Genomic DNA, 25,884 nt, shown 5'->3' with positions numbered 1-25,884 from the left:
TGGCTCAGCAGTTTAGCGCCTGCCTTCAGCCCAGGGTATGATCCTGGAGACCCAGGATCAAGTCCCAGGTCGGGCTCCCTGCATAGAGCCTGCTTCTCCCTCTGCCTGTGTCTCTCCCTCTCTCTCTCTCTCTCTCTCTCTCTCTCTCTGTGTCTCTCATGAATAAATAAAATCTTAAAAAAATAAAAAATAAAAATAAAAACTGTCTGAACATGACCCAGAGACATCCACCAAAGGATAGGAGAATTCCAGTACAGACAGTCCTTATTTACAGATTTTCAGTTTTACGTATTTTTGAGTAATGTAAATAACACAAAAATTATGAAGTATAATGTAAAATCTGCATTCATTTTTAGGATGAAACGGGAGATTTCAGAGCAGTTTCCTGTTTGTTCCCATAAACCTTAGGGCACGTATTTCCAGACTCCTTCCATCATTACAAGTACTACAAGGTGATAAATGTTTCTGCAGGTGGTTCATACACACTCTTTATGGCTAATACCCCTGACAAGCCACAAGTCACTACCCTTGCCTCTCAGAATGTAACCTCATCTGTGTATAGAGCATCCCTTATTTTGTGCTTCCCTGAAAAGGGCTGTTTTTATACCCAATTCTCAGGACCAAGTCCCATTTGGTTCATTAACATCCTAAGAGGACTTCTGGCTAGCTAGGAGAAAGGGAGATTTCTGAAACACACTCAAGCTGAAATTATGCATTGCCCTACAAATGCTGACCCAGCTGTATCACCTCAGCATAACCATGCTGCCTTCCTATCCAGAGGCCTGCCTAGAAAATGCAAATGCAAAGAGAAAAGAACAACAATATGACAAGCCCCTTATTAATATATTCCCAATACTGTATGCTCCCAGGTTCCCAGCAATATTCTAACATGTTGCTGTGATAAAATCTTGTTAATCTCTACTCTTTGGTTCCTAACGCTCACATGAAATCTTACTGGTGACAGAAAAACTAAATAGTAGAAGTAGGCTATCAGCAATGGAACGGTGATGAGAAAAGCTATAGCATATTTTCCAATAGTCCCTGCATTGGAACACTATGTTACTTTCTCAACTCTTTCAGTTTTTGAAAATATTTATTACATATGCTCAGGGTAAGCGATGCCTAGCTGAGATAGGACTTCCTATTGTAATGGAGACTGTACTGTAACAAGGAAGATGAATAGGTTATTTCACCTTGGCAATTGTACTCCCTTCAATTTCCTAGTTTAAATGCAAAGATCCAGGAAGAAACAGACCTGCATCCCTATCTCCACTCCAACACAAATCTGCCCGTGCAAATCTCTTACTCTCTCTCAATGGGCCTCAGTGAGGTGAGCATGCATATGACTAATGTAGAATTGTATAAGGTTTATTCAAAATATCTAAAGCCATATATGAGCAAATGGCTTTTTAAAAAAGAACCACAGGAAGTTGAAAACAGTTTCCTGTAAGATCCAGGAAATTGTCCCTATGACAAACTGCTGCTGTCAGCAAGGAAAAAAGGTTGTGTTCTTGGCCTTCTGAGCCTCGGGATACCTGGACAACTTCGAGGGGAAACGTTAATAAGAAAGGGAAATGTGGAGGTTCAAGAATTTAATGCCAGGGATGGTGGGGAGGGAAACAGAATGCCAAACTAATTTCCCTCCTAAATACAATAAAATGTCCCCATATTCCTTCCAAAGGAATGAGTCTTCCAAAACTAAGGCAAATGCAACTTTGACCATGTCAGCATTGTTCCTTCAAAAAACTATTTTTGTTAGTGGGGGAGGCACTCAGGACTATACACTTAACAGAATTATTCCTCCCCAGTCGTTTGTTTGGCAAGAAAACTTGATCTACTTTATGTAATTAGATGATTAAAAGTGGTATTTGATTGAGCCCTAGCTATACAAAGTGATCTTGAGTTGACTGAAGGACACGTTCAAACCCCTTAATTGACAACGTTTATGTCTGAGATAATATATCTTTACTCAAAGAGAGGATAAATATTTCCTATTTAAGCAATTTCAACACCTATAATAATGTATTTATTCATCCCAGGGGCAGGTTTTATTAGACCCTTTCAAGAATGAAAAGAACATGATAATACTTTAAATCATACACTCCTGGGAAAAATGAGTAAAGTATCCACAATGATCATTTTCAGTGAGAAGAATAGCAACAGAAATTATCAAACTTGATCGATTTATGATGCAGAAGAGAGAGACTGCATTGTGAAACAGTAATTTCACCAGTCAGTCGCAAAACTATTGGCTTTGCAGAAACCCATGTCACAACTAAGACACGCTGACCCCAAACACAAGGAGAAAAGTGTTTTAAAGAATAGTTCCTTCCACTTGTGCCTGGTAAAACAAGCAGATCAGGCTTTTTTTTTTCCTCCTTCAACTGTCATTACTGATTTTAAAATAGGTATGGGTTCCCTCAAAGCTGCAGAGGCCTAACTAAAGGCCTATCATGTTGAAAATGCCCCAGAAATAATGAGTAACAGAGTCCCTGCCCCACTGCCTTAGCAACTACATGCCTTTCTTAATCATAGATGTGAATTCAAAAGTCTAAACATCAGTGAAACTGGGTTCTAATTCTCTCTACCACTAATCACTTTTATGAATTCAACTAAACCCCTGAAGTTTATTCCAAGCCTCAGGTTAGTTACCTACAAATTGGGAGTAAATATAGGTACTGTGTGCCCCCCAAACCAGAAAATATTATATGCCAAAATACTTCAGAAAAAAAGCAAACTATATAAATGTAACAAATACCAACTAGTTATTTCCTATTGACATTAAACTGCTATAGGAATGGTAAAATTTCTTTGTAGTCTTCCTAGAGACTTTTTCTAAACCAATGCATAAAAAGAGGAGACAATGTATTGTATCTCACATAAAGGCTACCATTTTTAAAACTGTTTTAACTGGAGTAGAAAATAGAATTTGAGCAGTCTGAGTCACCAGGCCTTAGGGACTCTTCTATTATTTCTCAGAGATGGTCTCACTCTGGCCATAGGCTATTTTAATTTACCCCCCATTGTCACAGCTAGCCATGATGAAGACTCAGTCTTGGTCAAATCGATCAAGCAGCACTCAAAAAGCATAAAACCAGTTTGAACAGGCAGCAAATGAATCTGGTTTAAAAGTCAGATAAACAACCACAACAACAGTTGGCTGCAATAGCATGTAATTGTATTCCCTTAAACCTAAAGCTAATCAATTAGCAGTAAATTGTTATAACTTGCCATTTGGTTTGATCATTTTGAAGTTTCCAAAGCCTCCCCTTCCAGTAAACAGCTGTGAACTGTGTTTCTACTCGAAAAAAGACGCTGTCAATTCCACTATTCCATCCTCCTCTATCTTATCCTCACTCAGTCCTGCAAAGCTTTAATACCCATGCAAAATATCAGACCTTACACTACTTGGCTACACACACAAGAAATAAAAATCTGTATAACTAGGATTCTAACCATAAACCCATTTGCCCACATGGTATTTCCATCATGACAAAGATGTTTGGAGGCAGAAATGTAAATAGAATTATTTACTTGCTGAGCATGACAGGAAGTAAAATAAAATGTAGTTCTACAATCCTCACAATTAGAATTTAGCCAATTGATTGTCCACTGCCTGAGTGCTGAATTTCAATCTATTCTTTCGGTGTAACATACACACATATACACAGACACAAACACACGCATGCACAAAAGGTTTGAACCTGAGGCACATAAACACAAATTCTATTATAATGGAAGCAGGGAAGCCATACAATGAAATCTTTCTCTGTCTACAAGGTCATCCTTCTAATTCATGGAACTCATTTAATCCTGAGGTCCGATTCAATGTGTCCTCTTCTACAAATAAATCTATACCGGCTCCTAACAAGAGCCCTAAGAGGGGGTTCAGAATGCAAATGAGAAAAACAACCATAACATGGCCACTGGTAAATTGCTCCTTTCAGGTAAGCAACACAAAAGAAGCATTTTTCTAATTTAAATATCTTTTAGAGGGCAATAAACTGCTTTATCAAAAAATTTAAACTGTAGCTCTAAGTAAAAAATGGAACTAATAACATGAGCTAGAGGTTAATTTTCAAGGGCTTGGATCTATAATTTACCACCCACTTCTTTTTCATTAATGGCACCAACTTATCATTAAAAACTTCTCTAGACTGTGCCTTCCTTTGGTATTGGTGATTCACATGACTGAGAAAGTAAGAATTATTCATAAAAATAAAAAAAAAAGACCAAGGTCTGACTTCACCTTTAAATTAGACAGATGATATAAGAAGTTACAAACACTTACAAGTCCTGCTGTTTAGAAACAGAATGTTTCAACATCAGTTGGAAAGTCAGTGAGATGAAACCACTCTCAAAGAAATTATCGTGGTAATTACCTTAAAAACCTTGCTACAGTAATAGGGAAATAGTTCGAAACACTTTTTAAAATAGCAAAGAAAATACAATTATCAATTAATAAAACCATAAGTATGCTTAAGTATCAGTCTATCTTATAAAAATATTATTTGGTATTTTACTAACAGAAAAGCCAATGATATATAGAATACATCTTGATATACAAAAGTACTGAACTATGAGAATGTCTTTGTGAAATACTTTGTACTCACTAATACACACATTTTTACCAATAGAACCACTAAATCTGTGTCTTCTGCTTTCCTGAAAAATACTTACTAGATTTAGGTAGTTACTATCTGCTGACCCATCATCTCTAAGAATGGTATGTGAGGGATTTTTGAGTGAATATTCACACAGTTTTGTGGCTAGCCACAAGTCACTGACAATCATTGAGCCTTAAAAGGCCAGCAGAAGCCACGGAGTAACCTTTACACCATTTTGTGTCCTAGGCTTTAGCTCACATTGCTCTGGACCAACTGAGTCAGAGCAGAGGAAACTCAACCTTCAACATTCCGTTTTGCATAGAGTACCTCATGTAGTGATTGTACCTTTGCTGATAGTGGGACATAATGATGCTAACTGCGGGATGGGATTCCAATGACCTCATCTAAGTGTGACTAATCCCAGTCAGGGTCCCAAACACTGCCACATTAGCGACTCAATTTTCATTTCTACCACATCTTCTTTCCTTAGGCAGGTAAACAAAACAATACCAGATTGCAAAAAATATTTAAAATTCAGCTTACGGGTTTGGGCCTTTGTTATAAAGTTAAAATAAGAACACAATGCCATTGACCTTTAAGGAAGCATCCAGTTCCTACACTGCCAACCTCTTGCTGAACACCTACTCGCTAATTCTTAATAAAATCAAAATCCATAATAAATGTAATGTTATTACCATGCACTTACTATATTGTTGGGTTATTTAGCAACAACACCACCTAATTGTCACATCAATTATGTGACAGGTACTATTATCATTCCCACTTGCAGACGAAGAAACTGAGATTTGGAAAAATTGAATCATTTGTCCACATACACACAGTCTAAAAGAAGTGTTAGCATGGGACGCCTGGGTGGCTCAGTGGTTAAGTGTCTGCCTTTGGCTCAGGGTGTGATCCTCGGATCTGGGATCGAGTCTCACATCGGGCTCCTTGTGTGGAGCCTGCTTCTCCCTCTGCCTGTGTCTCTGCCTTCTCTCTCTCTCTATCTCCGTGTCTCATGAATAAATAAATAAAAAACCTTTAAAAAAAAAAAAAAGAAGTGTTAGCATATTGTAAAGACTCCGCTCTTTACATGGTATTGCCTCTATTAAACAATTTTATATTAAGTCCTTGTAATTCTAATATCTCCTCTCAAACAGAATTATATACATGGCATCCCTGTTCGATATATTCTTCAATGATCACTGCTACCTCCAGAATAAAGTACAAACTCCTTAATCCAGAAGTATACATTTTCTGAGCTGCCTACCCTTCCAGCTTCACCGGGTTGCACCTACCTGACCTATGCACACATTTTTGATCCTAGGGACTGACTGTTCCCAAACTTTTCATGTTCCCTTATGTCTTTCTATGCTTGCAGAGTTACATCCTAAAACAGCCTACTGCTTTGTCCATCTGGTAAGTTCCCACTCATCTTTCATGACTCAGTTCAAGCATCTCTTCTCTGGGCATCCTTCCCTGACACCCTGAGGCAGAATGGACACTCCCACTTCTGTTTTCCCATGCATCTTCTTCAAACATCTAGATTGACTTTGAAAGTTTCATATTAAAACTATTTTCAAGTGTCTCACCAGTAGTGAGCTCCTTAGCTCCTTAGGAGCAACTATTTGTCATCTTTGCCTTTCTGGCAATAGATGGGCTTCAAGAATAAGCAAAGGAAGGGCTGCATGGGTGCCACAGTCGGTTAAGCTCCTGACTCTTGGTTTTAGTTCACGTTATGATCTTAGGGTCATGAGATGGAGCCCCACATGGGTTTCCGTGCTCAGTGCCCAGTCGGCCTGAGATTCTCTCTCTCTCTCATCCTCTCCTTCTGCCCCTCCCCCCTGCTCACATGCATGCACGCATGCTCTCTAATGTACTCTCTCAAGTAAATCTTAAAAAAAAAAAAAAAACAATAAGCAAAGGAACAAATGTATAAGTGGCATTAGTAGAGTTGAGTAACAAATACTCCATACTACAAGTTCTGAAATTCTTGGACTGAATGTGATTTACAGAGAGTAAGGTCTACATCTTAAACTGAGTTCAAAAAAAAAAAAAAAAAAAAAAACCCTCAATACAGAAAGCTCACTATACAGCAACTATACCTGATAGCACCAGTCCAAAGTGGAAAGAGGACACTACAATAGCTCCACACAGCTAGAATGGGAGGTAAAGATGGCCAGATGCAAGAGAAGGCAGGGCAAAATCCCAAGGATCCATATGCCATGGAACAGATTCAATTTTGTTTGAATATTCTATTATCCCATTTCCCAGTTAGAATACATCCTTGTATCTCTGCATGTCTCAAGGCTATCCTTCATGGTTCAAAAGCCACTTTGTCCATCAAGCATTCTGCATTTTTCCAAACCAGAAGAAGCCTTCCCCCTCCTTTATCTGTTCCCTTCCACTGATACTTGTACTTGTCTACAGAACTTGCCACATTTTCCTTTACACAATCCTTCCCTTACCTGCCAGAGATAAACTCATTAAGGACAAAGTCTACACCCTTAGCACTTAGCCCACAGCCCAGTGTCTGCGGTATGAACAATAAGGCACACTCTAGGTTCCAAAACTATTTTAAATATACACTTGAGTTAAAAATCAGTAGTAAGTGTCGAAACAAATTTATGATTATACATCACAGCAATTACAGGAAAGATGTCAAGTGAGAAAATGAAGGAAAAACAGTAACACAACCACACACGCACATGCACACACGCGCCAGGCAGAGTAAGACTCAGTCTCCCAGCACTTGGACATGGAAAGAATCAATAGGACAACTGGTGTTCCTAAAGATTCAGCTACAAATCAAGGACATTGCAAGGGGCACGCTCAAAGTTAGCATTTTAATTTGAAGCAGAGCTAGCTAGTATCATTCTGAAATATTTCATGGAAAGCATAACCTTCAAACATGAATCAACTACAATCATTTCATAATAATGGATATACTACAAAAGCACAGCATCACAAGGAAACAAATACTGCATTTTTAGTGTAAAGTGCTCCCCTGTATTGTAAAGTGCACTTTATAATTTGTGGGACATTTTTAGAAAATTTCCACACGTAGACTTTGCCCTGGCTTCTATCATGGGAAGAAGCAGAACATGGAGATTCCTTCCTTACATAACATATTCATATAATTAAATGTAAATGGCTGACGATGAAGTACACGGATGAGCCCAAGGGTTTCCGGTCCTTCGGTGAGGAGACATTCATTCCAAGGGCCACCTCCCTTGGAACCACACCCACTTTAAGAGACTTGAGGTATAGAAGGATTTCTGGCAGCCAGAAGGAAGGGACAGCACTGCTGCCACATTCGCAGAATCATCCTGCGGTACTTCTTCCCCCCTAACCTCCAACCTGGCAAAAAGGAAAGCCAGGAAGCAGCTGCTCAAGAATAAATACAATCAACAAGGACCAATGTGCAATTGCACAGTACCCTGGAGTCTGGGTCCCTTCACCTCTATTACCTTAATCTGACTTACAGTGAACCAAGGTCCATGGTTAGTCAAATTGGCCAGAGCCATCATCGACTATTGTAAGATCCATAAAGGCAATGGAAATGAATACAAAGAAATCAGCAAAGGCTTAAGTATTAGGATGGTAACGATTAAAAGGCTTTCTTCTAAGAAGCTCCTCCCATGACTAAAAATTCAAACTCTGTAAAGTCATCCAGTGAAAACATCAAGATTCCTGATTCCCTCTACAGGTCCACAATCCCTAAATGCAATTCATAATCCAAAAGCTCTGAAAATCGGGCCCCAGGGTGGCTCAGTCTGTTACATATCTTGCCCTCAGCTCAGGTCATGATCCTAGGGTCCTGGGATCAAATTCTGCATCAGGCTCCCTGCTCGGCGAGAGTCTGAGTCTCCCTCTCCCTCTGCCCCTCTTCCCAGTTCAAGCACATGCATGCGCTCACTCTCTCTCAAATAAATAAAATCTTTAAAAGAATTTTAAAAAGCTCTGGAAATCATAAAGTTTTTTTATAAGCCAACCTAAAGTAAAATAAAGTTACACAGTGTTTGTCTAACTGTACTAGCTTTCTATGGCTCTGTAATAAGTTACCACAGTTTTAGCTGCTTAAAACAACACAAAATGGATTGTCTCACAGTTCTAGAGTTCAGAAGCCCAGCCAGGGTCTCACTGAGCTGACATCCAAGTGCCAACAGGACCACATTCCTTTCTAGAGGTCTAGGTGATAATCTGTTTCCTGGCCCTTCCCAGCATCTACGGTACATTTGTTCACCCATGTTCCCCTTCCCCCATTTTCAAACACAGTTCGTACCTCTCTGACCCTGTTCTCATGATCACATCTCCAATTCTGACCACAGTTGGGAAAGGTTCTCAGTCTTCAAGGACTCATGTGGTTAGACTGGGCCCACCCAAATAATCCTGGTCACATTCCCATCACAAAGCCCTTAAACTTAATTAAAAACTCAAAGTCCCTTTGCCATGAAAAGTGACATAGTCACAGGTTCTGGGGATTGAGATGTGAATATTTTGGGAGAAGGGCATGATTCTATCTTCTACTCCCACTTATTCTATTTATGAATTTTCTTATTGGAATAGTCATTTTTGACCAAAAAAAGAAGCTGCCCCAGGCCATAGCTGGATTGTTACATAATGTACTGTGTATACACACACACACACACACACACACACACTCCACTGTCTTTCTAAAATATGAAAATATCCACATTCTGAAGTATTTCTTATTTATCCTTAGGGTTTCACTAAAAGACTGTGACTCGTACCATAATTTAACCATAGTTTGTTCTCTCCCACTCACCAGAGCTCCCTCTGTCCACTTCCTTCAAAGAAAGAATTGCTCTTCTATTAAGTCAGATCCAAAAGCGGTGCCTGGACTTTAATTACTAGTGAACAGAGTGATTATGCTTTAAAGGTCCTGGGTGGCTGAGTTGACTAAGCATCTGACTCTTGATTTTGGCTCAGGTCATGATCTCAGGGTCATGAGATCGAGCCCTGAGTCCAGCTCTATGCTGGGCATGGAGCCTACTACTTAAGATTCTCCCTCTCCCTCTGCACCCCTTCTCTAAAAAAAATTAAATTAAAAAAAAAGGCACAAAACCAAGGTCTACTCCCTCTTGTGCTCTTTTGACTTCCTGGTTTTATATGGCTCTTGAGTTGAAATTAGGGTCTCTCTTTCTTTTTTGGACTTCTTCTTCCTAAACTGTGGCTAGACCAGAGCATAGCAAGACTAAATATATTTACATATTTGGACTCACGACTAAATATGTGTTCCAAACCACCATCTTCCAAAGAGCCCTGCACCAAGGGTCAACTGCACCATCTCATACTATTAATAAAGTGGTATTCTGATTACCATTTGGCAGCTATTGCCTACATAGATCTTCCCTGGGGAATAGCATCCCTTGCACATGGACGGACGTAACTGGCAGAGAAAATTTAGGCAGTTCTGGGACCTAACATACTACTAAAGAAATCCCACCTCAATTTTTAAACTACAATTAGCAAGCACTAACATCAGGAAGTTTCAAAGTTCATGAGATGCATTTCCACTCTGGCAGGGAAAAAAGAAAAAATGTATTTCCAAAGTATGATACAGACATTTGCCCTATAGGGAATACCCTGAAGATACATTATTAGTTGGCAAAAAAGGAAAAAACTATAGGTAACAGCATAATTTCCAATGCAACTTCCTGTGACATTATTGAGAGTTTATCTGCTGTAGGCAGAAAAGCCTTTGTGGTTATTGAGGCCATATATAGGAGACCTTCAAAAGAGCATTAGCATTCATTAACAGTGTAGAACCCAGGGTAAGTCTCAATTACGGTAACATAATTCAACTCGATCTTGTGTTGAGTGCAGATTAACCATAATAAATTTTAAAGGCCGGCTATAAATAAGCAGCTAAACACTCTGAAAAATAAAAAATAAAAAAAATTTAAATTAAGCAAATTCAACTTCCTCCAGGGCAAGGACCTTGTCTTACTCATTTCTGTATCCCTGATGCCCTCATCACAGCATAGAAAACAACTAATGTGTATCTATAAAACTTTACTTTTGTTTAAACATCATGCTTACTTCATGGGGTAAATTAATGCAATGCCAAATGTACAAAGCACATAAAACAAGCACACAAGATGGGACATATTATCCAACAAATAAAAGCATGTTATCAAAAGACATCTAAGGAAACACTCTCAGACTTCATACATGTCTGCTGTAGATCCTTTTCACTGGCAACTTGGGAGTGGTTTAATTTGTACACAATTCACGAAGAACAAAAAAAATCCAGTCTGTACTATTCATCCTCAATTCTAAAGGTATTTCTTATTGTACACTGTGCTGAAACATGAAAATATCAAGGACTAGGAACTTCATTAACTTTTTCCTGAGGCTTGTGATGCAACTCATTTGTGATGTCCTAAAAACTAATTTCTGAATGACTCCTTTGTGGTGTTCTGGTCCTCCCAGGTGAGGCTTGTTCAAATAGCTAAAGACCGGGGAAAAAAAAAAAAATCAATTTCAATTCCCAGAGAGCATGATATTGGTGTAGGCCATCAAACACTGTTTCATACCAGGATAACCATGGATCTGAAAAAATTCCCAGGGGCAATAATCCTATTAACTACCCTACCTAACAAAGTACACGGAAGTACTAAAACCTTACACTCCAAACTGTAACACTGGGTGGCTCATTTATGAGAACCCAATATTCACACCAACTTAGAGACTCAAGACCTTTACTTCTTAGTGTTTATTCTCCAAGGTTCCTAGCACCAACTTATACATAGTAAAGATTCAGTCACCTTTTAAGTTTTTACAGATGGTGATTTATATAGATAAAACAGATTCGTTAAGTAAAAAGTAAAGGTACTTTCTCTTCTCAATTCTGTGATCCACACCATTTCAGGTATACCAAAACTTTGCACTTTGATATCTAATTTTCAGAGTTCATTAAACTTATGACATAACAATGAGAAAAACAGATGGATATATATAATCCAGAACCATGCTGAGCAGGGAAACCTAGCAATATACACAAAAGCCTCGAGTACAAATTCATAAAGAATGGCCCCATGAAACAACGTTACCAGGACATCATTTGGACCACATTATATTTTGGGCACTTAAATCTTACCCTGCTTAGCAGGAACAGAAGAAAAGCCTACACGACAATGAAAGCCTAAATCATTAAGGACTTTGTGTGTGCTGGGAGCAACCTGAAGGTAAACTATGATACTGCATCAAAGTTTACCCAAGTATCAGCTAAAACCTATCCCAGTCCTCAATCCCCAGACCGCGATGGCTTTCAAAATTCCAAAACAGGTGAACTGTTAACACACAGCAGTGCCAAAAGGAAGGGCCAGGATTAAGTTCCAGGTTAGCAACTAATGAAAGCAGAAACATCAGGTCTTTTGTCCTCATTTAATTATGGATAATGTCCACAAGAGATCCTTTCTGAGGAGTTAAAGTATAAAAGACTAGGATGCCAGTAATTCACTATGGTTAAGTGCGCACTGTAATCAGCACTCTGTCCACCAGAACTCTATTAACTGGCATCTGTACCTATCTATAAAACAATAACTAGTATTTATAGGAACCACCTTGAGACAGTTGAAAGTTTTTATATTGCTGCTGCATAACAAATTACTCCAAAATTTAGCAGTTTCAAACAGTACACATGTAATAGCTCATGCAGTTTCTAGGAGTTCCCAATTCAGAAGTGCCTTAGTTAGATGGCTCTGCCTTGTGATCTCTCCCGAGCATACAGTGGGTGTGCTGCCCAAGACCGCCAGCAGCTGAAGACCGTACCAGGGCTAAGGCCCCTCTTCCAAGGTGGCTCTTTCAGATGGCTGACAGACTGGGAAACTGCTGGCTGTTGGCAAAAGGCCTCGCTTGTACGTGAAACTCCATGGACTGGCTGAATGTCCTCACAACATGGTGGTCGACTTCTCCCAAAGTGAGTCAAGAGAACCCGGCAACACTGGCAATGTCCTTTATGACTTAGCCTCCAAAGTCTGACACCGTCGTATCTGCCATCTCCTATCCATCACACATAACAACCCTGATACAATGTGGGACAGGACCTCACAAGGGCATGAATCTCAACAGGCAGTGACCACTGGGGACCATCTGCAGGCTGGCTATCGTTACAATCTTGAAACAAGCTTCCAAATGAAAGAAAGAACAATATAGCTTCAGACCTCCGTTTTATAGCCCAATTTCTTAATAATTATTCTTAAATATGATATGTACGCTGTTTTGACTTGCCATTAAATGCTCAGTACAGTAATTTTTGTTTGTTTTTTTTAAGATTTTATTTATTTATTCATGAGAGACACAGACAGACAGACAGAGAGGCAGAGACACAGGCAGAGCGAGAAGCAGGCTCCATGCAGGGAGCCGGACATGGGACTTGATCCCAGGATCATGCCCAGAGCAGAAGGCAGACGTTCAACTGCTGAGCCACCCAGGCGTCCCTCAGTACAGTAATTTAATAACTATATTATTTTAGAATATTGACAGTACTACCAATATTATTTTAAAAGCAAATATTCTAGATCCTCAAAACCTGAGTAAAGTTTCCATAGTCACATGATCACAGAATCCAGAAGGATCTTAAGAGGTCACCTAATTTGTTGAAGCTGAATGATGGGTCCTTGGGAATCCACTATACCATCCTTTCTACTTTTGTGTTTATTCAAGACTTTTCCACAATAAATGTTTTAGGAAGCACAGTAATCCAATACATTCACTTTACAGATAAAGACATCCCCTCAATATGTAAAGAAATTTATCTATTCAATACAGATCTTAACACTGGAACTCACAAAAGAAAGATAAAAAGCAAGGATTAAACATGACATCTTCAAACAAATGACATCATTTTATCGATAAGACCTGAAGTAATTTCACACACACACACACACACACACACACACACACAATCTAAAAAATTTATCCAGCAACCTTCTTTAGCAGAAGTTTGTCGCTTTAGGATTACATTAGGGTAACAGTAGTCAGTTGTAGTTTTTGGGGAAAAAAGCACTATAACACCAAAGCTGGGAGTTTTAGGTTGGTCAGGTTGTTTTTAAGCTAATCCGGATTTTGAGTTTCAATTACTAAATTAAGCAAAACATAGATAATGTTGTTATTGCATATAAAAAAAGATTAGGATAAACTTTTCCGGAAACTAGAAGAATGGATCACCCTCCAGAAACAGATGCACTCTTTTCTCCCAGGTACCTGGTTATTATTTTCAGCTGGAAACTATAGGGAAAAGCTACGATGGGGATGGCAGAGAAGAGGGAAAGAATGAAGCGGCACAGCTCCTAGGTGGAAAAGTGTTCTATATGGGTTACATCAGACTTTGAAGGAAAAGCAAAACTAAACATAAACATAACTATGGAACGATGGCTTTCTGATACATTTCAGAAGCAGCAGCAACAGCAGTAATAGTACATATGCAATGAATACTTATTACATGCCAGGAACACTCCTCGATATTGAATCAATATATTCTCTTGTTTAATCTTCACAAAAATCCTTCTCAATGACTATTTTACAGATTAAGTTATTATCTCAGATTAAGATAATCACCAATGATAACCTACATAGTAAGTGGAATAAGTGGAGATTCAAACTCAAGCGGTTGACTCCGGGTGCTAAGTCTTTAACTCCTGTGCAATACAGCCTTAAAATGGAGTAATAAAACAAACAGCCATGATATTTGATCCCATGTAATAAAGTAACATAAGAAGGTGTTCAAGAGAAAAAAAAAAAAAAAGGTGTTCAAGAACAATGCTTCTTTGGATTGAAAAAAACAAAAAACTCCTAATGGTAGGAGTTTGTGGTCTCATTTTTTGTATTTGCAACATTGGCACATAGAAGATACCATTCCTTCCTCATACCGTCCCTACAAACCTACCCAAAGCCACCAAGTAAGGTTGGAGACTTGGCTGACGTCCCCCAGCGGGAAAAACTTAAAGCTGAATAAGAGGCCCGTGGTTCCACATATAAATATATACAAAACAAGACAAAAGAAATATAAAAGCTTGTTTCAAATCCTCCTGACTACACCTGAACTGTTATAAATTACTTGTCAAAACACTGATTTTCCCTTTTCTGCCTCAAGAAAACTTTGGTCCTGTGTCATTGGCAGCATTTCCAGATCGAAATCTCGAGGTCCCCATTACGTCAAGTACTTACCCAAACAAGCACAACCAGCAATTGTCCCAACTGCTATACTCTCATGAAAACGCTGCACAGATTAACAAAAAGTATCATTGTACAAACACTGTTTAATGACATGAACAAGCAGCTTTTAAATCCCTACAGGGACCAGGCTTATTTTCTCGGAACACTGTAAAAAATCATTTTAAAATAATAGTAAACACATATAATTTTAAAGACTTGGGAGTTTTTGTCGTTCTTTGTTTTTTTTTTTTTTTAAAAAAAAAACAAGAATGCTGAGTTACATAACCAACTTGAATGATACATTAAATTCAGCATCTATGCTACTGCATTGCTTGTCCTGAGACTTCATCTGGGACGTAGAAGGATGATGACCTATGGAAACATCAGCACCAGAGGCTCATATCAGATATTATTGTTGACAGTTAGACTTGGGAGGAAAAATGAAGTCTGAGCAGAAAGAACGCTCTAGGGATTTTTCTTCCTACCCTGAGGTCCACTTAACCTTACAGAAAATTACTTTTCCTTACAAAATGGGGCGGGGTGAGGGAGGAAGGAGATCTTAAATTGTCTTTTTAAAAAGTGGGAGAAATTTATTACTCACTTGCATTCAAGTAAAAGGGTGATGCCTGCTGGGATTATTCAGTTCTGCACATTAGGGTGTGTGATGAGCCATTAAGGATCTACTACCTATATCCATAGAATACAGAGAGTAATCACCTTCTCCAGAATGGAAAGAAACACCCCACATCACTGCCCATCTGTCAATGGTATAAGGAAAGAGTTCCCTGCTCTATTCAGAAGACTTGTCTTCTGCCTCTGAGTGTATGTGTGGAATATATCCTAGTATATCCACCGAGGCTACGGATACACACCTGTGCACATGGAGGATTATGTCATATATACATATATATTTGAGAATTCAAAAATAAGAAAAAAAAAGATTATGACGCCCATTTTTCTTTTGGATAAAACAAAGCCAAGTGACATCCGTGAGTAAGGAGACCACCCCAAGAGCAGCTCCGCGACGGCGACAAGTAGGAATAGAACCTTGGTCTCTTGGCTCCTGCTTCAAGTACAGCTCCCTGACTCCCAGCACTTCTAAGACTGGCAGTGTCTCATTTCATTTGGCGATATGCTCACCCTAATCATCCCAGTTCCACACAAAGTCAGACACGCGCACACGTCCTCATAACTTCTTGTCTCCTACAAAAATGACATTCAACTCCTGCGTCTTCTGAAAATTTCAGAACACTCCTCAAGTGAATAAGGAGCTAAGGAAAACTGCACACCTAAGCCTGGGAATCACCGTTCTGACTCAAGTCCCAAAGTTAACATGAGACTGACTCCACACAGGAGCCAGGGCCGGCACACTTCCCCTATCAAGTCCCTGAATGATCACAAAGTGTGGATTTGTGTCCACACTTCAGCTTGCACCCAGGACAACCATTTCCTGTTGCCATGGGTTACAAGGATGAGTCACTTGGAACCCTCCAGACAACTTGAAAGATGTCTTATCTTGTACCATTTTCAGAATTAACAAAATATATTCTTGGTAATTGGCAGTGCTCAGCAATACAGTCTACTAAAACATCAGATCAAAAATATCTGTCAATCCCTCAGCATGAAAATGGGGACTTGAGGTAAGTAAACTTGAGGGATTTTGTTTTCCCTCTTATAAAACAGATAACTCATTATTACTGACCTTTCATTACAGGATGCAATCACAAGGGGGGGGGGGGGCAGAAGCAGTTTCAGGATCAATGCACCAAAATAAGAATAATTTATGGCTTGTCACTAATATACCTTTTAACTTCAAATCATGCAAGGCTTAATCAGAACAGACTTCACGTTAAATCCGTCATGTACACATACAAAAAAAAAAAGGATGTTGCACCCAAATACTAAATGTACAGGAGGGCATGACATCTCTTAAACCAAGAGCAAGAAGAAAAAAAAAATCAACATTTTATTGCATCTACAACTAATTGTGCATTCAGGTTCCGCGCAGTCTGCCAGGAACATCTTGTACATATGTCAAGAGAAGCCACCCAACCAGGAAACACCGAAACCAGGAGTCAGGCAAAAACAATAATGTAGGACCATTACTACTACGGTGGCTCACTAGAAGGAAGAAAATGTTGAAAGAAAGAAAAAAAAAAAAAAAACATGCTTTTTTAGATTTCACTTGCAAGGGAATTTTAAGTCTTTTGTAAATATTCATCTGAACTGGATAAATATGACCTGTGGCATGAACAGCATTAGGTGCAGAGTCGAGAAGATGAAAATATCTTTAAAATCTACAGCTTCTTAACTGGCCAAAAACAAAGCCAACAGAGTGGGGTGGCGGGGCAGTAATTATGTTTTCTCGCTGAGGATTATTGGTTGTATTTTCCGATATATCAGCAGTGTGTCCTCTCCTTGAGCCAGGCTCTGCTCCAAGACCCCCCCCCCCCCCATTCTATACGGAGAGTTGGATTTAAAAACAAATGCGCAGACAAAGGGAAGGAGGCGAGGGGAGCTCGGTGAAACGCAGACCTTTCCCGGTGTGAACCGCGCGCACCAGCGAAGCAGAGCGGAGGATAATCACTGATTAGCATGGTTCTCACCCAGGGAATATTTTGACTTCGAGAAAACTTGAGAGCGTGACAACTTGCTCTTTCGGGGGAGACAACGACAACGACAACGACAACGACAACCACATCCATATAAATTGTATCTCTGGTTCAAACAAGCCGTCCTGACTTATCCCTTTGTTTGCAGACATCTCAGGTCTCTAAGAAAAAAATAAAAGCGTGGTGAGCAGGCGAGCGGCTGGGCCTCCGCGAGGCAGGGCGGGCGCCACCCCGGAGGGGCTCCGCCGGTAACTAAGTTGTGGCTCGCACTCACCCGGCGGGGGCCCACGCACGCCGGGAACCGGGAGCTCAAGTCGGGGGTCCTCGCCCTCGAGGCTGGACCCGGCTGCAAGATCTGGGCTGTTCCCCGGCGGGTCTGCGCGCCCCCCGCCCCCGGGATGCTCCCAGCACCTTCCACCTGCCGCTCCGGGCAGCTGGGGCTGGAGGGGGCAGGAGGGCGCAGGGAGGGCGCAGGAGGTCGCAGGGGGCTGAGCCTCAATCGCGACCCGCGCAGTCCCCGCACCTGCGAGGCGTGAAAGTGAAGGGGAGACGGTTAAGGCAGCAGAAGTTGCGCGTTCCCCGTAGCAGGGGAGGGGAGAGGAGGCAGGGAAGGAAGAGAAGAGAGGGGAGGGACGGGACGGGGCCGGCTCCGGGGTCCCCTCCCCCCAAAAAAAATTAATAGCAAAGAAGGCAAAGTGTGTATCGATCATTGAAAAAGGGGGAGTTTCTAGAGACGAGGACTGGATTTTTTTTCTTTTTTTCTTTTAATTTTGGAGCATGGGTTTCTTTCTGTCCGTGGCTTCCGTGGGCTGCAAGCCACAGGCAGCCCTTGCAGTAGGAGTCGCGGAGCGAGCGCACAGGTCGGATGCACCTGGCTCGCGGGTCCGCAGGGTCGCGGGGGGGCGGGTCGGGGCGCCCCGGGGGCGGTGGCCGCGCCGCAGGCTGCTCGCTGCCCCCTCCCGGCGGCGGGGCCGCGGGGTCACCAGCGAGACACCCCCTCCCCGCGTCCCTGCATCTAACAGGGAAACGGGAAAAAGGGGAGAAGGAGGGAAGGGAGGGAACAGCATGGAGCCGGTAAGGAGAAGAGAAGAAAGAGGAGAACCGGGAGACAGAAGCCGCGCGCCCCCCGCGCCCCCCGCGCCCGTCTGCGCAAGAGCAGGACCGGGGAACATCAAAAAGGGGAGGGGGACCGCCAAAATAACAATTAAAAAAAAAAAGAAAGAAAGAAAGAAAGAAAAAAAAAATTTAAATGATGTGCTACTAGGTCCCGGGGGGCCGCGGGCAACGCTCCAGCGGAGGAAGTTTGGCCGGAGCGCGGGGCCCGCGGGGCCCGGGGCGGGGGCGCGTTACCTGGCGGAGGTCCTCGGGGTCGCCGTCCTCAGCCCCGCGGTCGGCTCACGACAGACATCGCCTCGAGGAGGAAGGGGGGGAAAAAAAGAAAAGGGGAAAAAAAAAAAAAAAGCCCGCAGCCCGGGCTCATCGTCGTCGCCCCGGAGGGAGCTGCCGGCGCCGCCGAGCGCGGGCGCGGGACCGGGTGCGGCGCGTCTCCCGGCCCGGCTCGCTCTTTCTTCCCTCGTGGGCCGGGCCGCGCCTCCCGCCGCCGCCGCCGCCCCGCCCGCCGCCGCCGCCGAGCAGCCCGCCGGAGCAGCAGCCCTCCGCGGCGCGCCGCCGGGAGCGGGCGCGGGCGCGGGAACGAGCGCGAGAGCGGGGACGAGCGCGAGAGCAAGCGCGAGAGCCGGAGCGGGAGCGAGCGGGGGAACGAGCGCGAGAGCGAGAGCGGGAGCGAGCGGGGGAACGAGCGCGAGAGCGGGAACGAGCGCGAGAGCGAGCGCGGGAACGAGCGCGAGAGCGGGAGCGAGCGCGGGAACGAGAATGAGAGCGGGAGCGAGCGCGGGAACGAGCGCGGGAGCGAGCTCGCAGCCGGCCCGCCCGCCGAGGGGCGCTGTTTCGCAGCCGCGCAGCTGGAATTTAAAGAGACAGACGCGCGGCGGGGGCGGGGGCGGGGGCGGGGGCGGGGGCGGGGGCGGGGCCCCGGCACCTCCCCGGGCGCCCACCGGCCGCGGCGGACCCCGCAGGCCTGGGCCTCCCTCCGCTGAGCCCAGGCTGCCGGGACCCGGGCACAGCCTCACTCGGAGACGGAGGGGACGTGACGTGTGTGCTCAACAAGTCGTGCGCCTCTTTGCAGCCGCGCCGGCTTTCCTCCTCGCGCACCGACTTTTTTCGCCGAAGGCACGGGGCACCGACGGGGCGCGTCCCCCCCGCCCTCCTCGTTCTACGCCCCACCCGCAGCGGAGATGCCCGTGGGCGCGCAGGGAAGCTGGTGGCTGGAGGAGGCCGCGGTCCGAGATCTTGAAAGATCTGCCCCCGCGGCCCTCCTGTCGCAGCCAGCGAGGCCTCGCCCTCCTCCGCCCCGGGGACGGGCTCCAGGACACGCGCAGCCCCGCAGCCCCGGGCCGCCCTCCTGCGCCCCCGCCCCCCACCTGCGGGCGGCGGCGCCTCCCCCCGCCCCTGCACCCAGGCGCCCGCCTGCGCTGCACCGCGCGCCCACCCCGCCCCTGCACCCAGGCGCCCGCCTGCGCTGCTCCGCGCGCCCACCCCGCCCCTGCACCCAGGCGCCCGCCTGCGCTGCTCCGCGCGCCCACCCTGCCCCTGCACCCAGGCGCCCGCCCCCTCGCCCCTGCACCCAGCCCCCCTCCCCCAGGGAGCGCGTCTACCAATGCACGTGGCTTAATCGCCACCGCGCATTATTTGGAGCAGGAGGCCCCTTACTTCGCTTCTCCCGAAGGCTCACCCTCCACCGCTGTCCATACTTAACCTCTGGGCGCTACACCAGTTGCGCGCAGGCTTTCCGGGGGCGGCGGGCGGAGGAGAAGACGCTGCCTCGCCGCGGGCTTGTCCGGAGGCCCCGAGCGCATCGTGCAGAGTCACGGGCGCACGGAGCAGCGGATGCTCCGCCAGCCGCAGCGACGAGGGTGACACTCGCGGTCGGCCCGGCGTTCCCCGAAGGAATGAGCCCCCGTGGGCGGGAAGCGTACACCTTCCCCGTGGCCCTGCGCCGCGTCCTGACCCACGGGCCGCGGAGGCTCCGCTGCCTGTGCCTGCAGGCTGACCCCGGGCACTCACCCTCTATCTTGCTTGTCTTTTCCCGGCTTCCAGAGCAAGCCTTCAGAAGCATAGTGGTCCTATCTAAAATTCGTCTAGAGTTCTCCATTTCCTGCAGGAAAATGGCCAGTTTAAAAAAAAAAAAAATTATGGAATAGAACTGCATTTCCCAAATTTTAGCATGCATCAGAATCACCGCGAGGCCTTATTAAGAGATTTCCAGGACTTCCCTGCTTATGCTCAGCTTTTCGCTTTCAATAAGTCTAGGGTGAGGCCCAAGAATGTAGAGTCTTAACAAGATCCCAGGTGATGTGGGCGCTGTCGGTCCAGGACCCACACTCTGAGAACCCCTGGCATCCATCATTCATGATCTGGCACCTGCTTATTTCTCCTGCTTCATCCCTCACATCTGCCCCCACATGTCCCAAGCAAGGCAAACTGATTAACTTAGGCTATGCTTTCCAGATAGCACCCCCTCAGCCTCACTTGCATATGCTCTTCCCTGCCAGGAATCCTGCCCCCTGCCCTTTTCCCAAGGTCCCACCGCCCCATCCTGGCAACTTGTTCAACCTCTAACATGAAGCCTTGGGATGCCTTGCCAAAACTCCCCGGTTCCACATTTGAGTTTAGATCCCACTCTGTGCTGCCTCTGTACCCACTCTTCCCACCTGGAGTGTAATAACTGTAGGTTCATTTGTCTGCTTCCTCAGTAGACTGGGTAGGCTAAGGCCAGGGACTAGCTTACTTATCCCTGTATCCCCAAGTGTCTAGTACATTGCTCAAGACATCGCAGCTCAATAAATGGGAGCAGGAGAGGGAGGGAGCAAATGAGAGTGAGAGAGGTGACATTTTTTTCAGTGCTGATGATTTTAATGATGTTTAAAGACAAAAAAAAAAGTGACATAAGGGAAGTAGCAGTAACATTAGAAAGGACAGAGGGGGAAATGGGGAATTAGTATTTAGCTTTTAGCATGTATCAGATACTGAGTTAAATGCTTTGCATGTTTTGTGCCCCCCACCAAATTCATATGCTGAAACCCAACCCCTAACATGACTGTATTTGGAAGTGGGGGCTTTCAGAGGTCATCAGGATAGACCCTTCATGAATTGGATTTAGTGCCCTTGTAAAGGAGACCCCAGAAGGGCCTCTTAGCCCTTTCTCCTTTTCAGGACACAGTGAGAAGATAGTCATCTGTGAACCAAGAAGTTCGTCCGCACCAGAAACTGCCAGTGCCTAGATCTTGGACTTCCCAGCCTCCGGAGCTGAGAGAAATAAATGCCTGTTGGGTAAGTCACCCAGGGTGGGCAACCCGAGAAGACAAAGACAATGTTACCTCCTCTATTCCTCAAAATAACCCTGCAAGATAAATATTACATGACATATGAGAAATTCGGGGCATGGAAATGTTAAGGACTTTGCTCAACATCACGTAGTCTTTAACTCCCCTGACTCAACAGTCAACTGATGTGAAGGACTTCTCTGGATACTGTTAGTAGTCTCGCTCTACTATCCTTAATGCTATATAAATTTTTAAATGACCAACCAAACCGGACAGGTAAACATCTGTTATAGTGACAAGACCAGAGCAGAGTCCTTTCCTTGTCCATATTTCCATTATACCACATTTTACTATCATAGAGGTAACTATGATAGTACTAACATTAACTGGCAAGAAAATATGTAAATGTATGAAAAGCATGATAAATAAAATGTGTGCTCCCTTTGATATTTGTCCAAACCACACACACACACACACACACACACACACACACAAAGTGAGCTTTTTGGAAGTAAGTGGATATTATGGTTATTTGGGATAAATCTTCAATTAAACATTTAGCTAATTTTCTCTAAGTATACCAATGTTAATAGCTAATAAAATGAGTTCTATATAAAATTGGGAACCATGGGATTGTAGAATAAATCATTACTTCCCTGTAGTGATGTTTGTTTTCCTTGAATGTAGGATTAGGCTAAAGGCATGAAATTCTGACTTTAGCTGCATACTGGAATCACCTTCAGAGTTCTCAAAGGTCTCAATGCCCAGGTTGCACCTCAGACCAACTATATAAGAACCTCTAGGATTGGCATCTTGGCATCAGGACTTCTAAAGCCTTCCAGATGATTTTAATGGGGCTGAAACTCACATCTTTTGAGATGATCAGCAATGGAATTCAAATTTGGCTATTCATCTGAATCACCTGAGACATTGTAAAGGCCTCCACGCACAGGCTCCTCCAAGGAGGCTCTGATTTGGTCTGAGTGGGGCCCAGTTCTTCCTATGGTTAAAAGCAACCCCAGGTGATTCAGATATTGAGCCAAGGTTGAGAATCACTATGTCAGAGCAATGGTTCTCAGAGCAGAGACCCCAGAACAGTAGCATGGGCATCACCTGGGAATGTGGTAGGAATGCAGGTTGATTCCCACCTCAGATCCACTGAATCAGAAGTGCTTGGTGGGCTCCAAGACTCTATATTTTAACAAGTGCTCCTAATTATTCTAATACACACTGGAGTTTGAGAACCACTGCCTTATAACAGGGTATTAGCGGTGTCATTCTCCTTTAGAATTAAGAATTCACCATTATGTTCAGCAAAGATCTATTGAGCTCTTACTCTGGTGGTTCTGAAGATCATTTCTAACAAGTTTCTGGTGATGCTGATGCCGCAGGGCCAGGCATCACACTTTGAGAACCACTCACTGTCCCATTATGTGCCAAACCCCTAATATTAAGTACTAAGAATCCTGAGATAACGTATTATTTTTTTATTTTCAAAAGGAACTGTAAGAGTGGAAAACTCCCTTTCTTTCCTCCTAGCTTCTTTGACGGGTCTAACAGATAAATTGATACAAAGCAGATTAACAAGAGAAAAATAAATTTTGTATGTATGGGAGCCCCAAAGACAGGCAGTTGAGGCTCATACACTACCCTGAGCTAAGAAGACGGGGTTAGGGGTCTGGGACCTCAAGGAGGAAGAAGACAATTCATAGGAGGATAAGAAGAGCAGATGTTTAGTAAACATGTTTGCCATGCCACACAGATAAATATTTCTAACGCAAAAGTTATTTTGATCATTCCTATATCCATTCCTAGTACAGGCCCTCCATCTAAATTCTTTTTAATTAAACAGAGATGCAAAAGAAAAGAAGTCTTCCTCGAGTCTGCTGGGTCTTCATTGCCTTCAACTCAAAATCATCCTTTTGCCAAAGGGCCACATTCTGGGGTCATGTACTCTGCTCCCCCTCAGAACTTACCCCAAAATGAAACCAATATGTTGTGGCTACATCAGGCTTATGAAAAGAAATTTCTTGTCCCTAATCCCCTAAAGTAAAAAGCTATGGGAGGATTGTGTGTGTGTATATTTTATTTTATTTTATTTTATTTTATTTTATTTTATTTTATTTTATTTTATTTTATATATATGATTTTTTTTTCACCTACTCTTACATACTGGGTAAAAAAAAAACAAAAAACAAACGTGTATTCAGAACTAAAAGCTACAGGGACCACAGCTATAGATACAGTTGTAAAGAGTTCAGCGATTATACTAGATTACACAAAAAGTTTAGGGGGAAAAAAAAGATGATCCCTTCCCTCCTCGAAACAAACCACCAGATCCAGAGCATAAAAGCTGATGAAAAGTTCGCCCTCTCTGGCTACACAAATGAGCTGACCTGCCTTCCCCCAGAGAGGCAGCAGCTCTTCTTTCTAGAGTAGCTTTAAGAAGAAAGAAAAACCTGTCATTCTCAAAAAGTAAATACTGTCCTCCTTGGTACCTTGGTGTGAATGTAGCTATATAAACCCTGTCCATCCTAACCTACAAACGTTAAAAGAACCCCTGGTTCCCACAGCCTGGGCTTCCTTCCAGGGAAAAGCATAGAAGCACAGATCACTGAAAGCAAGCACTGTGTTACTAATCTTTGCCTCTAGTCAGGCAGCCAAAGAAAACCCCCAACCAGAGACTCAAAAGAAGACACCCCAGACCGTGAAATCTCCTTTCATCCTTTTAGCTGCTTGAACTGATTTTAGGCTACTAACCTGGGTCCTTTAGGGGAGAATCTTTTGGGGATAAGCTCCTTTTCTTACGAGACCCTGCCTCTCAACTTGGCAATTGCTTTTGAAAAGTTCCAAAATAGGCCGTTAAACTGCATTTTCTTTCTGAGACTTCTTTAGGATCAATGGCATTTCTGTGTTTAACAGATGAGAGCTCTGGGGAGAGGGTCCTAAAAGAGCTGCCAGCCACAACATCAGGTGCCGAGTTGCTGACAAGAGAAAAGCTCTCTGAGAGTGATCCCCCAGCCTGTGTTTGCCTCTGCTTTTTCAAATAGCCGCAACGTTAATTACTACATCAGCTACTGAACTACTTCCTCTGGAAGGCTCTTAAAGTTTGAATGAAGTCTCCTCCTACCAAGGCTGGAGGAAATAATAGTCACCACCAAACTGCAAAATGTCACACAGATTTCTTTTTATAGGCATATACACTTAAATAAGCAATGCAGCTCCAAGAAATGTAATTAAGTTGCTTAGGTGAATGGAGAACAGCAGTAAATGGCCTTTAAAAATATCAATTGTGAAGGGGAAATGTAAAGGGAACAAAAAGTAGATAAAGATAATGACAAGAAGGGCACGTAGGAACATTTGGGAAGGGAGTTGCTGAGTGGCAAGGTGGCCTTCATTTGGACGGGGTCAGTTATGCACAGATACCTGGCATTGTTTCATTTTGGAGTTGATCTCCATGGAAAAGATAATAAAAGCTCAATTTTCAAATCAAAGGACTCGGGATCCCTGGGTGGCGCGGCGGTTTGGCGCCTGTCTTTGGCCCAGGGCGCGATCCTGGAGACCCGGGATCGAATCCCACGTCAGGCTCCCGGTGCATGGAGCCTGCTTCTCCCTCTGCCTGTGTCTCTGCCTCTCTCTCTCTCTGTGACTATCATAAATAAATAAAAAATTAAAAAAAAAAAACAAAAAAAAAAAAACAAATCAAAGGACTCAAAAATAGATTATTACCTGAATTTGAGAGTAGCAGTGAGGTTATATAAGAAAATGTTCCTGTTCTTAGGAGACGTCAGCTGAATTTACACTGAAATGGCCACCCACCCCCCCAAAAAAATGCTTATTTAAGAATAAGAAGGTTTCTTATTTGCACGTGAAAATAAGAAATTATCTCCATATACCTATGTGTGTAGAGAGGATGCAAATGTGACAAGCGTTAATGAAAGGTGATACAGGCGAATAGAAGTGAATTGTAATAGGCTTGCAGCACGTCCGCAGGTTTTTTTTTTTCAAAAGTAAAAAGTTTTAAAAAATTAATTAATTAAATTGCTACAAAATAAGTTACCCAAAGGCACAATACAAAAAGAGCTTACAACGAGGGTC

General features: G+C 43.5%; 1 protein-coding gene across 1 annotated transcript in view; it reads right to left on the bottom strand.

Annotated features, from left to right (window-relative positions):
* Positions 1 to 20,615, bottom strand: part of LOC140594104 (uncharacterized) — a 236,750-nt gene extending 216,135 nt beyond the window's left edge. Inside the window, exons 1-2 of the mRNA XM_072722478.1 lie at positions 20,233 to 20,615; positions 18,755 to 19,528 (exon numbers count right to left, since the gene is read on the bottom strand). Of these exons, the coding sequence (XP_072578579.1) occupies positions 18,755 to 19,528; positions 20,233 to 20,615 (1,157 nt within the window). The remainder of the gene's footprint in view (positions 1 to 18,754; positions 19,529 to 20,232) is intronic.
* Positions 20,616 to 25,884: the final 5,269 nt, after the last annotated feature.

Source organism: Vulpes vulpes, chromosome 10, assembly GCF_048418805.1.
Source record: "Vulpes vulpes isolate BD-2025 chromosome 10, VulVul3, whole genome shotgun sequence".
Classification (NCBI taxonomy): Eukaryota; Metazoa; Chordata; class Mammalia; order Carnivora; family Canidae; genus Vulpes; species Vulpes vulpes.
This window is presented reverse-complemented; position numbering and strand designations above follow the sequence as displayed.